This window comes from Protobothrops mucrosquamatus, unplaced genomic scaffold (assembly GCF_001527695.2).
Source record: "Protobothrops mucrosquamatus isolate PMUCROS unplaced genomic scaffold, P.Mucros_1.0 scaffold256, whole genome shotgun sequence".
Classification (NCBI taxonomy): Eukaryota; Metazoa; Chordata; class Lepidosauria; order Squamata; family Viperidae; genus Protobothrops; species Protobothrops mucrosquamatus.
Window position 1 is genome coordinate 302,621 of NW_015386603.1, and position 14,037 is coordinate 316,657.

The window sequence follows — 14,037 nt, forward strand, 5'->3', positions numbered from 1 at the left end:
TCGAATAACCGTGTTCCAATTCATAAAGCATTCTGCGTTTACTACAGCCTCTTTAAGAAGATAGCAAGCCGCCATTAGGCAAAATAAATAAAGATCCTCCACGTTTTGTACATAGACGCGGTATAAAGTCACTTGGCTCAAGCACGTTTTACTTTGGTCGCTGAAGAAACGCTTGGGGGCGGGGGGGAGAGCGTTCTTCTCTTTCGCTTCAGCCCCTCCCCCACCGCGCAAGCGCACAGCGACCCAAGCAGACGTTCCCTTAGCAACCGCGCTTTGAGCGCTACCACGTCCCTGCCTGCTCTACTACAACCTCCGATTGGAGCCAGCGGCGCCAAGGCGGGGGATCTGGGGACCGGGCAGGCCTGGACACGGTGATGGGGCGTACGGCCCGCGGGTTTTTTTCCGGGTATCCTGAGCGCTATGATGCTGCTGAGCAGGAAGTCGGAAGGTCCCCTCTCGGCAGGTACTGGGGGAACCTTAAAGGGCTTCTCCGGTCTTCTCCTTGGACCACCTTTCCGTTCTCTGCGGGCGTGGGCTCTTCCCTCCTCCGGGCTTTTCGTGGCTGGGCCTCGGGGCTGACTTGTTCCTGCTTTCCAGGCACTCCGCCGTTTGCGTGTCTTTGCTGGGTCAAGGCCTCTTTTTACAGGGAGTGCGTTTTGTGTGGCGGGTGTGCGGGTGGGAGATGGCTTGTGCCGCGGAGGGGGGGGGGGCTTGTAAAGGAAGAGTGTCTCTTCCCCCCCCCCCCGCCGCCTGAACCCCCGGCCTTGCTGGGCTGTTTCCTTTCTTGAGAAATGAAACGTCTGCAAGAAAACAGCTAAAGCTCCGAGAGCACCAAGGATTCCTTGTTTCCGTTTTACAGCCAGCCTTTCCTGCCCCATCTTTCGCCAGCCTGGTCATCCCAGGCACACGATCGTGGCGGTTGTCTCGGAACGGGAAGCGGGTTGAGGGATCGGATGTAGGGTTAAGGACGGGGTCACCCTGCCCCGTTGGCGAGAGGAGGAGGAGGGCGACGGCCCGCACGTGTCTTTGCAGGAAAGGCTGGAACTTTTGGAGGAGGAGGGGGAGGCGGCAGGGCCACGTGGGGGGGGGGAAGGACGATCCGAACGAGAAAAACGGCTGGTTGCCGGATTCATGGCGGAAAGGATGGCACGGACTGCAGGGTAGCGCGACGCTGTACTGTATATTTTGAATTGGGGATAATGGACGAAAATGTAGACCAGAAGAGGCTCGAGAAAGGTTTTAGCACCGCTTCCCCGAGTGACCGATAGAAAACTATCACACGAACAATACTTTCCCCCCCACCACCAACCTCCAATCCGAATAGCCGTGTCCAACGGTCACGGACAAGCAGGCCTCAATTGGGAGAATTTGGTGCTCCTTTGGTTGGCCTCGCCGTAGAAACTACATTGGTTTTTATTTTTGGGATGTTGTAACTGTTGCTTTTTTTTTTTTTTACGCTTCACGTGTGTAACGGTAGAGATGAAGTACAGTAACCGTTGGAGCCAAAATAGTCTCGGTTACTAGAAATATTCAGTGTACGCTGTGACTTCGAAAAGCAGGCCAGATTATTTCAACTCACTGCCAAATTATGCATAAGGAAATTTTTAAAAGATTTTTCCTTCGGTAACTTAGCTGGCCCCTGCTTCGTGTTTTTTTTTTTTAAACTGTTAACTGGAAGGCAAAGGAGCATTCCTTCCAGTCAGCGGTAATTAACATACAACATGTTTATTTGCTTGTTTGTAATCCAGTTGTTTTTTTAAAAAAAAAAATCATTTGTGATTAAGCAAGAGAAAGCTCAAGAACTCTTTTTTTCATGTTAGAGGCAGTTTTAAAAATGTAGAGTACTTAATAGGACTCTTTAAAACAGCACTTTTAAAGAAACAAAAATACAACATTTGCCAGATTCTATTTGCACTACAAACATTTGTAAATAAGTGAAGTCATGGAGAGAACATTTTGGCTTTATTTGGTTGGAGCATTAACTTGTTGAGCATTACTCAACAAATCAGAACAAGCCCAAAGAATATAACTCTATTCAATGCTTTATTACATTGAAGCAAACACTGAGAACATAAGAGCCTTGCTGGGTTCAGGCTAGTAGCCCCTCTGGTTCAGTGTTCTCTATCCAACAGTGTCCAACTGGATGAATTCAGGCAAGTCATAAATATGGACAGGACAATATCCTTCATATTCCCAGTTGGCTAATGTTGAAGACAAGCTGCTTTTATTCCAGGGGAAGTAAAAGCCCATCAAGCCATGGGCATGGTACTACTACTTTCTAGAAGAATTATTTCTAGGGAAGCCGATGCAGAATTATAACTGGATGAATAATTATGTGATGGATATACTTACCTTATTAAGTTTCAGTAAGAGAATAAGTTTTAGGGTGTCAGTATTAAGTGTCTGAGTTTCAAACTATTTTTGAAGCTGTAATTCTTCCTAATTTAGTCAATAGATATTGATTCATGATTGCTGAGGACAATTGCAGCTTAGTTTACTTTCAAAGAAATCCAATTTCAAATCATAGATACAACATCTTATCACCTTTTTTTTTTTCTTTATTGGATACTGCTGAGATGAACTTTTTAAAGTTGATAACTTTAACTCATGATTCTAAGTGGTCATAAATAGTGGTTGTAGTGGTAGTCTGTGCAATTTAATGGAGGAATTCTATATTACTTGGGAGGATTGCTGTAGTCTATATGAGTTGTTGGATTTCTCTTTGCAAGACAGAAAAGAATCGATATTGGACAGGTTTCTGTTGCTGGCTTCTAAGGCAGTTCTGAGTATGGTGCTTCTCAAAAGTGATTATGGCAGGACAGATTAGTCAAAGGTGAAAATCTGCTAGATACTAATATTCCTGTTCCTTGTAATTACCAAAACAAAGCAAAAAGAATTGTACATACTCAATGCCTATTTTAATGTTTTTCCTTTTAATAAAAAAATGGGGGAAATCAAATGCTGCTCCTTCTAATTAGCTGCAGCTACATCATCTAGATTTTGGGGTTTGTTGGAGGATTTAGGATTGTTACTGTAATTTAAAATAATGTTTGTAAGAATTGGTGTTCATTTTTACTGATCATTTTGTTATTTCCAGCCAGGTTTGGAGATGGCTTGTATGACTCTTATATGAGAATAGATCAGATTAGATATCCAGAACCTACAAATGAAGAATGCACCCCTTCTGGTTTTCCTTCACTAGGGAGATCTAATGTAAGTAATTTCATGTTTTTTGAGTTTTGTTATTGTTGGGACAACACAAACTAGATCATTTAACAAACCAGAATATTAATATTAGACTTATGCAGTGCATCTGATTTGATTCAAAACAGCTGCTTTATTGTATAAATGTGACATCTATGTGTGGCCACATTTGTTTCCAGGATCTCATGGCTGCATTAACAAGCTGCACAGAGGTGGTGCATTCACTCTTGTACATTTAGGGACTTCTTCCAAATACAGCCTGAAACACTGCATAACCCTAACAAGTACATCTGTATCAGCAAAGAAGGTGGTAGTTAAGAATTGTGTTTGTACTATTTTTTTCCAACCATTAGGCATGGTTAAGAATGCTACAGGTGGTTCTCATTTAGCAATTGCCTCAGAGCAACCATTTGCAGTTATGATGATTAAAAAGTAACTTTGCAACCATACCTAGCATTTATGACCTTTGTAGGCCTGTAAAGCATAAGAAAGCTGAAATGAGATTATAAGTACAGTCATGGTTTCACTTAGCAACTACTTCACATAACAACCAAGTTGCTGATCCCAATTGTCCCTGAATGAGCACCATTTATACTTAATAATATGGTAATGCTTACAATACTAATATTTGTGGAGATTTCTTGTTTTTCATAAATATTAAGTACTATATAGCCTTGCAAATAGATTTTCTGGAACTAATCCACCTTTTGTTCTGCTTTCCTTAATGTTTTTTCCCCCTTAATAGCATTAAGGATTAATGTTCCTCATAATGGAAATGGATTGATGATAACAATAGGCATATGTAAGTAAGAGAATAATATAATTAATCAAGTGACCTAAATTAAGAGATGTCACAATCCTCCTATTGTACCAGACCATTAATCTAAAACTAGACTGCTTGCTTCTTCATGGCTTATCCACTCAACTGACAAAGAGAAAACCAACTGGCTTCCATTTTTTGTCAACATTTAAAGGATAAGTATGTTTTTCTGCTGGTAAACATCAAGATATTAAAACTGCAATTATACCTGTATCATTATTTTAACTACTGTGTTTACTCAGTATGAGGGTGTAAGTTTCAAGAGTAGCTTTTTTTCAGTGGTAGACTTGAAAAGAGTTGCATTTTGAATGTTATAGTAATTGTTTCTATGGTAAAATAGATTAGAAAAGTCAGTAAATATTTCTTTGCAGAAAACTAAGTACTGGAGAGCATCTCTTTACTGAAAAGAAGGCTTTACATTATAGTTACATATAATCTTGTATGTATCATGGCCATTCATTTGTAGTCAATATTCTTAGAGGACTGTTACTCTCAATTAGCTAAGTGTTTAATTACAGGACTGAAATTTACTAGTTTTGTTTTTTAAAATACAAAAAGGAATTCCCTAATGTTTACTTTGAAAACAGTAATGTCTTTTTTCACTTCAATTGTTTTTGTAGAAATGATATATGTCTTAATCAGAGTCATGTATCTTGTGAGCTTGCTAGAGAGGACTGGTTAGATTGCAGCAATTATATACAATTGACAACAGCCTTAACAGTAACAGCCTTGAAAGTAAAAGGAATATTGTACTCTGAGTAACACTAAAGCTTGTTTGCATAAGTGATCATTTGAAAGGTTGGCATGTGTAGTTCTAGCATTATTTCATGCATGCCATACTTAGAAGCAATGCAGTACTGAGAAAGAAACAATTTTCTAAGTATGTACTCTATTTCAGGTTTTCACATACAAACATCCAGTTGAAATTGGATGAGTTTTAAAGCTTTAATTTCTGAAAACCAAGGTTTTGGGGGTGGGGAGGTAAGATAGCTATTTATGAATATAGTCAGGAAAAATAGCAAAGGATGACTGAGTTGCTGCATTAGAGAATTAAATGCTCATTTAGACTCTGAATATTGAGTCTTTCAACCTAAAAAATATATTGTTTTGTATTTAAATAGTGGTTGGGAGTCAGGTAGCTTACAGATTTGATAAATAAAATCAACACAGGCTAAGATGATTTTCACCAAATTAAAAATACTGATATTTTAAAAATTATAAATCACTATACCAGCCCTTCATAATGTTTTAAATAATCTTATTAGCAATCTCTTAATAACAACCCTTAGTTTTTTCTGTACTGTTTTCTAATATTCATCACATCACATAGGAAATTTATAGAAGAGCTACTGTAGATATTTCACTCTTCATTCCAATATAGTTAACATATCATGTAACTATTTACAGCTTGGTCACAGATGCATTGCTATATATATGCGAAGAGGGGAAACATTGACAAAATGATAAAAGAATCCACTTGATTGCTAGCCAAAGCATTAAGATCACTTCTGTAGCTCAGGGGATCACAAGTTGGTTAAATTGAGCAGAACAAAAATTTGCTGTATTCAGATTTCTACTGTTCTTTGTTCCTGTGATTGATATTGACCCAATCTATTCTGCAACAGTAATAGAATGAGAAATAAAGAACATTAAAAGAGTTTCTAAGTAGCAATGCACTCACTTGTTTATCAACACCATTAAGCATCTCATTCTGAAATACTGTATACATTGTAATTTTTGATTACTGCAAATTGTTATCTTTATCTTGAATTTTCTGCAGGTAGATTTCCAACAGTGCTGCCAATACCAAATCTAAGCTTATAGCATGACTAAATAATGTGATTTTGACTATTTCCTTTGAGATTGGGAGTCTTCATGTTGAAGTGAGCAGTTATATTACCATGTTTTCCCGAAAATAAGACCTACCCCCCCAAAAATAAGCCCTAATTTGGGGGCAAGGTGCATGCCTAAAAACCTAGAGTGGGGGTATGGAGCTTCCCCATGAGCCCTACACCTGGTTACTGTTGCCGCCAGGCCTCCCATTCCCCGATACCTGCCCCTGCCTTGCTGGTCCTTTTCTTCTGCGGCCACTTGCCGCCGCTCGCATGCGTCACCCCCGGCCTCCATTTCACTGTCAGGAAAGACCTCTGTAGCTGAGAACGGAGCTCCGGATTGACGCACGTGGCATCCCCCCTCCCCCCTGGCCTGCATTTCAGGGGGCACTGCACACATCAATTTGGAGCTCAGTTCTCGGCTGCAGAGGCCTTTCCTCTGAAGGCCTCTGACGGCAAAACGCAGGCGAGGGGGCATCATACGCGTCAATCCGGAGCTCCGTTCTCAGCTATAGTGGTCTTTCCTGAAGGCCTCTGATAGAGAAATGGAGGCTGGGGGTGATGCATGCGAGGGGCTGCAGAAGAAGTGGGCTGGCTGTATGGGGCTGTCAGTGCCACCGTTGCGAGGTGAGACGGGATAAGATGTCCCCTGAAAATAAGACCTGGTGCCTCTTTTGGAGGCAAAAAAAAAAAAAAAGACTGGATCTTATTTTTGGAGAAACACGGGGTCAAAAGCTGCTTGATTGACAGTAATGTGAAACCATTTCCAGTACCTGCTATGCTATTACATGGCATGCAGATAAATAAGTGTTGCCAGCACTGACAGATTGCAGTTCCACCCATGTTATTTTACCCTCCAAAACCCACTTTATTTTTGATGCTGTTTGTCATAGCTTTTTCTTTAATATTTGTAGTAAACAAGAGTGTGAGTACTATTATGTATGAAACTGCCATTTCTTAATTTAGTGTTTTGGGTTGGGTTTTTGACTAGGATTAAGGTCATAGATCTCTTTGCCATCAAGTTCACCTGCAACTCTTGTGGCTCAAAGTATATGTTCAGCTGTAAGATATGTACAAGTCTACTACATTAGGATTCTTAAGACTGTTAAGAAGCTATAATATGTCAGGCACTTCATCTTAAAACCATAAAAAGTTATTTTATACTATGTTAGGTGATTTATTTATTTAACTTCCCTACATTGCCTGGCCATGTAAATGCATGAACTTTTGCCTGAACATGGCCTGCCAGGAAGCAGCAGGAATTGAACTTGAGGCTTTTTCTGCACAAATGTGTAACTCTTTTTTCCACACAAGAAGAATCTGGCTTAAATTTTGATTTAGGCATGAATGGCTGGAGAAAAATATATGCCATGCCTAGTTCTATTTGCTTCCTACCTGCCCCATTGTTACCGTTGCTCTCTCACATCCATTTTATATCTGCATTTTGGGAAATTCTGTACTGCCAATTATTTACATTTAATTAAAAGGATGCATTTAGTGTAGGTTATTACAGAATGTTTTCATCTTTCTATTCTAAGAGTGGGCACATTTACCAATATTTGCTATGACTAAAATTATAATTTTCTAATAAAATATACTTAAGTAATGTCATATCAAGACCAAAGAGAAACAGTCTTAAAATATTAATCAGAAAGTAAACCAAAGACACCAGCATTCTCACTGACAATAAAAAATAAAAAATCCACCAGATGAGAAAATTCAATGCAAACATTTCAGAGTTCTGTTATCTTAATGGTACAGAAAAGGATCTTTTTCTGCTTCCATTCAAGTGCATATTATCCAAATATGAGGGCAATTTGTAAATAAACCTGTTGGTTATCAATGACAGACACTTGCAGATACAGAATTTTTATTATACACATTAGAAAACTGCAACATTACATTACTTTTTGACATAATCACCATTCAAACTGAGGCACTTGTCATAACGTCTTACAAGGTTTGAAATTCCTTAGTAGTAGTCGCTCGATGCCAAATCTGGGCTGTGGGGGGGGTGATCAAAAATATCCCAATGGAACTGCTTCAGAAGTTCTTGGGAGTGTATAACATTGTGCAGGCGAGCATTATCGTGAACCAACACCACACCGGAATTCAGCATGCCCTGGCGCTTGTTATGGATGGCTCATCTGAGTTTTTGTAATGTTTCACAGTAGACTTCTGAATTGATGGTCGAACTACACTCCATGAACTTCACTAGCAGTACTCCAAGTGTGGTATTGGTTCATGATAATGCTCGCCCGCACACTGCTAGATGCACCCAAGAACTTTTGAAGCAGTTCCGTTGGGCTGTTTTTGATCACACACCCCCAATAGCCCAGATTTGGTGCCGAGTGACTACTACTAAGGAATTTCAAACCTTGTAAGACATTATGACAAGTGCCTCAATTTGAATGGCTATCATGTCGAAAAGTAATGTAATGTTGCAGTTTTCTAAAGTGCATAATAAAACTTCTGTATCTGCGAGAGTCTGTCATTGATAACCAAATGGAGGTTTATTTCCGAATTGCCCTCTTATCAGATGTACAGGAATACCTCAGCTGCTCAGGGAATAGATAGTAGCATTTGTAGGCAAGTTGGGAGGGTGTTTATAGCCTTAAAGAAATAATGAAAACGAAGAGACAAAGATACTAAAACAAATTTGGATGATAGCTTCCTTACTATTGATTTCAATGAGGAACCTCATGATTGGATTATTGACAAGCTGTAATATGGTGATCTTATTAGTATTGATATACTGTATGATAATATAAAGAGGCCTGAATCTTTATGTATCTGGCTTTATAATCCAAATTTTTTATATTGGTTATTCAATTAATGGCATTGAGGTTGTTTTGTGCATAATATATGTATCATAGAAAGAAAACATCACTGAGGGATTTGCCACATCATATACATGGACTTTTTTTCTTTATAGAAGCTTATTGGCATGTCCTATTGTTTGCACAGGTAGTCCTTGGACTACAACCACTCATTCAGCGACTATTCAGAGTTACAACAATGCTGAACGAGAATGACTTAAAACCAGTCCTCAGAGTTGCAGCCATCGCAGTATCCTCAATGTCATGTGATTGTGAATGACAACTGGTCTGCTATTATGACAGTTGCAGTGTGTACTGCAGTCCCATGATTACCATTTGCGACCTTCTTTGCTGGCTTTCCATAAGCAAAGTCAATGGGGAAGCTGGCAAGAAGTTGCAAGTTGCTCACCTGCATTCCGTAGCACTTCTTGTGGCACCTTCCTGCATTCCATAGCCATTGGAGAACTAATTACCTATCATTTTCTTGTCAAATCTTTTGAATTTCTAAGACGCTAAGCAAATATTTGTTCTGGCAATTGGCTATCTTTTGGTCTGAAAACAAAAAACTTACTTTTTATTATAAAAGATAAGCTATTTCATGCAGTTTCTATGGAGCACAGCTTGGAGGCTAAATTTTCCACTACCCAAAGAACAGATGTGAGAAATGCTTTCTCATTTTATTTCTAAAATAGTTCACTTTAAGGCATGTTAGTGCCTCATGTGCATGCAGCCCCAAAGTCATCAGTGTATGAGTTAATTTTACTTTCATTTTATATTTAGTCAGTAACAGAATATCTTCTTTTACTGCCAATTATTTTTTATTATTCTGTGTTACTTCAAAGAAAATGTAAATATATTGGTAATGTAACTATAAACATATTGCTAATGTTTAACTTCAGACTTTTTTCTAGTTTATATTTTATCTAAGTATTGCATGTGGGACAAAATTACTGTTCAGATTCAGTTCCTGTTTGAACTCTGCATTGCTATTCTATTTTTTCTCTGCTATTACCTGAAAAATGAAAAAATTGTGTCCAGAATTCTTTGTCCATTAGGAGATCAAATGTTTCTGAAAACACAGTTCTTTGAAACCCGGTTGCTCTGAATTAATAAAGAATTGCTGATTGTATTGGATATCTTGCAAGGGCCATTTTATTCAAAATTTTATAGCATTCCTCATTATTTCTGCTCAATTCAGTTCAGCCATAGATACTGAAGAATCTGTTAACATTATGCTAATTCTCTGGATCATATTTTCTGTGTCTTTTAAGAAAGTTGTATGTCTCAAAATACACTGTCTATATTTTCCAAACAGATATAGCAGTTAAGCAGTACAATACAGATCTTGGTGTCCTGAAACTGCATTTTCTGAATCAATGTCGTAACTGTTTTGGCATTTCATTGAAAAAGGTATACAAATAGTTTTCAAAAGAGTTATTAATTTGCTGTTTTGGTGGAGTAATAAATTTGCTATAGAAATGGAAGATAACATTATTTATTGGCTACCCCAGACATATATAAAAGCTGCTATTTAGTTGCAAATGTTGGTTTCATTTTTTTTGAAATGTAAACAATTTATGAAATTGTTTCATAAATTTAGCATAGTACCTTGCAGTTGCCTTGCAGAAATCAATGAGCTATGTCAGGCTTATCCTGGTCTGCCTTGTGGACTCAACAAGGTACTTTGCAAAATGAAGATGACCTAATCAAATCCTGTAAGAGTGGCTCATTCATTCATTCAATACTCTTGCAAGGTCGCTACTTTGCACCAGTTTTTAGAATAGGACATTGCTTTGCTTCATTGCATTACCTGAAAGCCTATTACTCGCATTGCCTATACTGAAGTAGAATCTGAAGCGAGTCTCCAAAGTTACACTTGTTTCAAATTGGGATAAATCATTTTTCATTTTTAATGTTTTCTGATTATTTCTGATTTGCAGTTTTGCAGGAAAAAATATTTAGTTCCTTTTGTGCATGGAACAAAACTCTTTGCAGGGCTCAAAAGTAAATTAGTATACTATAATACAAAACATACAAACATGTCTTTGTAAAAGGTAAAAGGTTAAAATGATGTGGGAATGCATTAATTTAAGAGCAGTATGGAATTCTTGGTAACCAGATTATACTCTAATTCTGTCTTAACCCTTTGGGAAAGGTTTCAGTCATAATCTAGCTATGTATCTGCACGCTTATTTGTTATTTTTTTACATGTTTCTTTTCTGCAATTTGCTGTTTTTGGTTCCAAGCTAGTAAAATCGTAATTTGCAGATTCTTGGTTGCTTCAAGCTACACTTTCATTATTTGCTGCTATGCTGACTGAAGAGTAGATGTTGCAAAACTACTTTAGTGCATACTAATACAAATTTTACTATATCGGGTTTATATAAGCATTAAGTTATTTCTATATATTTCTTCTGAAGTTAAATGACTGTTGCTATTTCCCAAATGTTAAATTTGTGAATTCTAAGGATTTTCTGTTTTATCCTTAAAGGTAACTACTAGCGCAATCACAATGAAGGATCATCCTTTGACTGGGAGCCAAGTCAAAGTTGAGCAATTATTTGAAGACTCTGGAAATAGAAGGAGCAGTACTCTGCAGTCCTCTGGAATAAATGGCTCTGAAAGGTCATTTCCAACTCCAGTAAAAGATAAAAGCGGTGATAGTATATGCACCGTCAAAAATAGTGGCAGCTCAATAAAAGCACAGAAAGCTGGATGCCAGTCTGCAGAGCAAGCACTGAAGCAATATAAACAGCAGTTAACAGCCTATGAGCAACAAGAAATATTTAATTTTCCTGAAATCTATTTTGTGGGTCCAAATGCAAAGAAAAGACAGGGAGTTATTAGTGGCCCAAACAATGGTGGATATGATGATGAACAAGGCAGCTACGTTCATGTGCCTCATGACCATCTTGCGTACAGATATGAAGTGCTTAAGATAATTGGGAAAGGCAGCTTTGGCCAAGTAGCTAAAGTGTTTGATCACAAACAACACCAACATTTGGCTCTAAAGATGGTGCGCAATGAGAAACGGTTTCACCGGCAAGCGGCAGAAGAAATACGCATCTTGGAACATCTCAAAAAGCAAGATAAAACTGGCAGCATGAATGTTATTCACATGCTAGAAAGCTTTACCTTTCGAAATCATATATGTATGACTTTTGAGCTCCTGAGCATGAATTTGTATGAGCTGATCAAAAGAAACAAGTTTCAAGGCTTCAGTGTGCAGCTTGTACGTAAATTTGCCCACTCAATATTGCAATGTCTGGAGGGGCTTTTCAGAAACAAAATTATACATTGTGACTTAAAACCTGAAAATATTCTTCTGAAACAGCAAGGGCGGAGTGGAATCAAAGTAATTGATTTTGGATCTAGTTGTTTTGAGCACCAAAGAGTTTACACTTACATACAATCTCGGTTTTACAGAGCCCCAGAAGTTATCCTGGGAAGCCGCTATGGGATGCCCATAGATATGTGGAGTTTTGGCTGTATTCTGGTGGAACTTCTGACTGGTTATCCTTTGTTTCCAGGAGAGGATGAGGGTGATCAGCTAGCTTGTATGATGGAGCTCCTTGGAATGCCTCCACAGAAATTGCTAGACCAATCCAAGCGAGCCAAAAACTTCATCAATTCGAAAGGTCATCCTCGCTATTGCAGTGTAACAACAACTCAAGCAGATGGGAAAGTTATTCTTAATGGTAGCAGATCACGAAGGGGTAAAATGCGCAGTGCTCCAGGCAACAAGGACTGGATTACAGCATTAAAAGGCTGTGATGACTCTTTGTTTATAGAGTTCTTAAAAGAATGTCTTAATTGGGATCCTTCTGCAAGGATGACTCCTAGCCAAGCTTTAAGACATCCTTGGATTTGTAAACGAGTACCTAAGCCTCCCAGCGTGGATAAAAGTTCAGGCAAACGGATTGCTCACTATACAGGCGCTTTCCCAGGGATAAATTCCAGATTACCCCCAGTTGTTGGGGTAGCAAACAAACTGAGAGCTAATCTAATGTCTGATTCAAATGCCAATATACCTCTATGTACTGTGCTACCAAAATTGGTCAGCTAATAGAGAATTACATATTCCCAGGGTATATACTGTGTTTATTATTATCTCCTTGAACCACAAAGAGATTAGTGTAGGGCCTGGGGAAAAGATTATTGAAGGTTGAATCTTGTATAAAAAAAACTGAAAGAAAACAAGCATTTTAAGGGCTATAATTATTTAATCAAATAGTTTCAGCTAGAATGGGATGCTTATTGTATACATTTGTTTTATTCAGTGAGATCACATGCTGTATAACAGATTTTAGAGTAACGTTATAATAAACCACAAAATCACCTGTTCATGCCGGCGGTCATGTAAACAGAAAATTGAGTGCAATGTGGTTTCAAGATAATTTGCACCTGATAGTAAATTTCTTACAGAATGCTGGTCAAAAAGCACAAGTTCTTAAGCTTTTTGTTGTCTATGAATTATTTTGTAGTAATTTCTACATATAATTGCAAGATTTCTGAGTTTGCAAAATTAATTTGCGAACTCTCCTTCAATTTGTTTGCAGACAAGCACCTTGCAAAAGTGTGTGGTGAGCCAGACCTATGAAGATAATAGTTTTTGGACACTCATTTTAATATTTTTAATTCTTCATTCCAACATTTTAAATTGAATTAATTAATCACATGGAGATAAAAATATTTCTGAGAAAATTTCTTGTAAGTAAGTTGCTTTTAATTTTAGTGAAGGATAAACTGAGGAAAATGCTGTTTTCAAATCTCAGATGCAAAAAGATGGGTGCTTCAAATATTTTGTACAGGAAAATGTAATGGGCAGCATCTGGATATTGGAAAATAAAATTATTTTACTAGTGCACATAAGTTTGCCTCTTGGTTTTCCCATTCAGGATCTTGATTATGAAGACTTGATCTTTAGCAAAGCACAAAACAGTATTACTCAGATCTAAAGTACAGTTTAGGTATATGATGCAAGGTTAATGGATCATTATTAATGGTAGCCATTTGCATTGGATATTTACCAATCAGTTGAAGATGAACTATTATTTAAATTCCATTTTCCACATTGGATGCATTCTATATTATAATAATTTGTAGAACAGCTAATCACTGAGAAATTAATTTGCTTCCTCCTGTTTTTGTGTTAACTGTGTTTACTCTCATGAATTACACAAATACTAGGTTAGATACTCTGTCAGCTGTTTATTCAGATTGCAATGCAATTTCTGCACATGCGTGTTAATACTGCATAAGTAGGAAAATGTGAAGAGTCCTCTAGAATAGAGATTTTATAGATGCTCACTAACTTCAGAACCAGAAAGCTCTATTGCACTTACATGTAAATTTTATTCCA

General features: G+C 37.9%; 1 protein-coding gene across 3 annotated transcripts; it reads left to right on the plus strand.

Annotated features, from left to right (window-relative positions):
- Nucleotides 1-308: 308 nt before the first annotated feature.
- On the plus strand, nt 309-13,530 carry DYRK3 (dual specificity tyrosine phosphorylation regulated kinase 3). Of its 3 annotated transcripts, none has more exons than XM_015814483.1 (3): nt 309-463; nt 3,102-3,213; nt 11,167-13,530. In XM_015814483.1, the coding sequence occupies exons 1-3, from the start codon at nt 375-377 to the stop codon at nt 12,739-12,741; spliced, it is 1,776 nt and encodes a 591-aa protein (XP_015669969.1). In that variant the 5' UTR covers nt 309-374; the 3' UTR covers nt 12,742-13,530. The 3 variants fall into 3 exon arrangements, with proteins under 3 accessions (XP_015669969.1, XP_015669970.1, XP_015669971.1); XM_015814484.1 differs by having other exon boundaries at nt 393-463; nt 3,098-3,213; XM_015814485.1 differs by lacking the exons at nt 309-463; nt 3,102-3,213 and adding exons at nt 3,955-4,006; nt 9,991-10,085.
- Nucleotides 13,531-14,037: the final 507 nt, after the last annotated feature.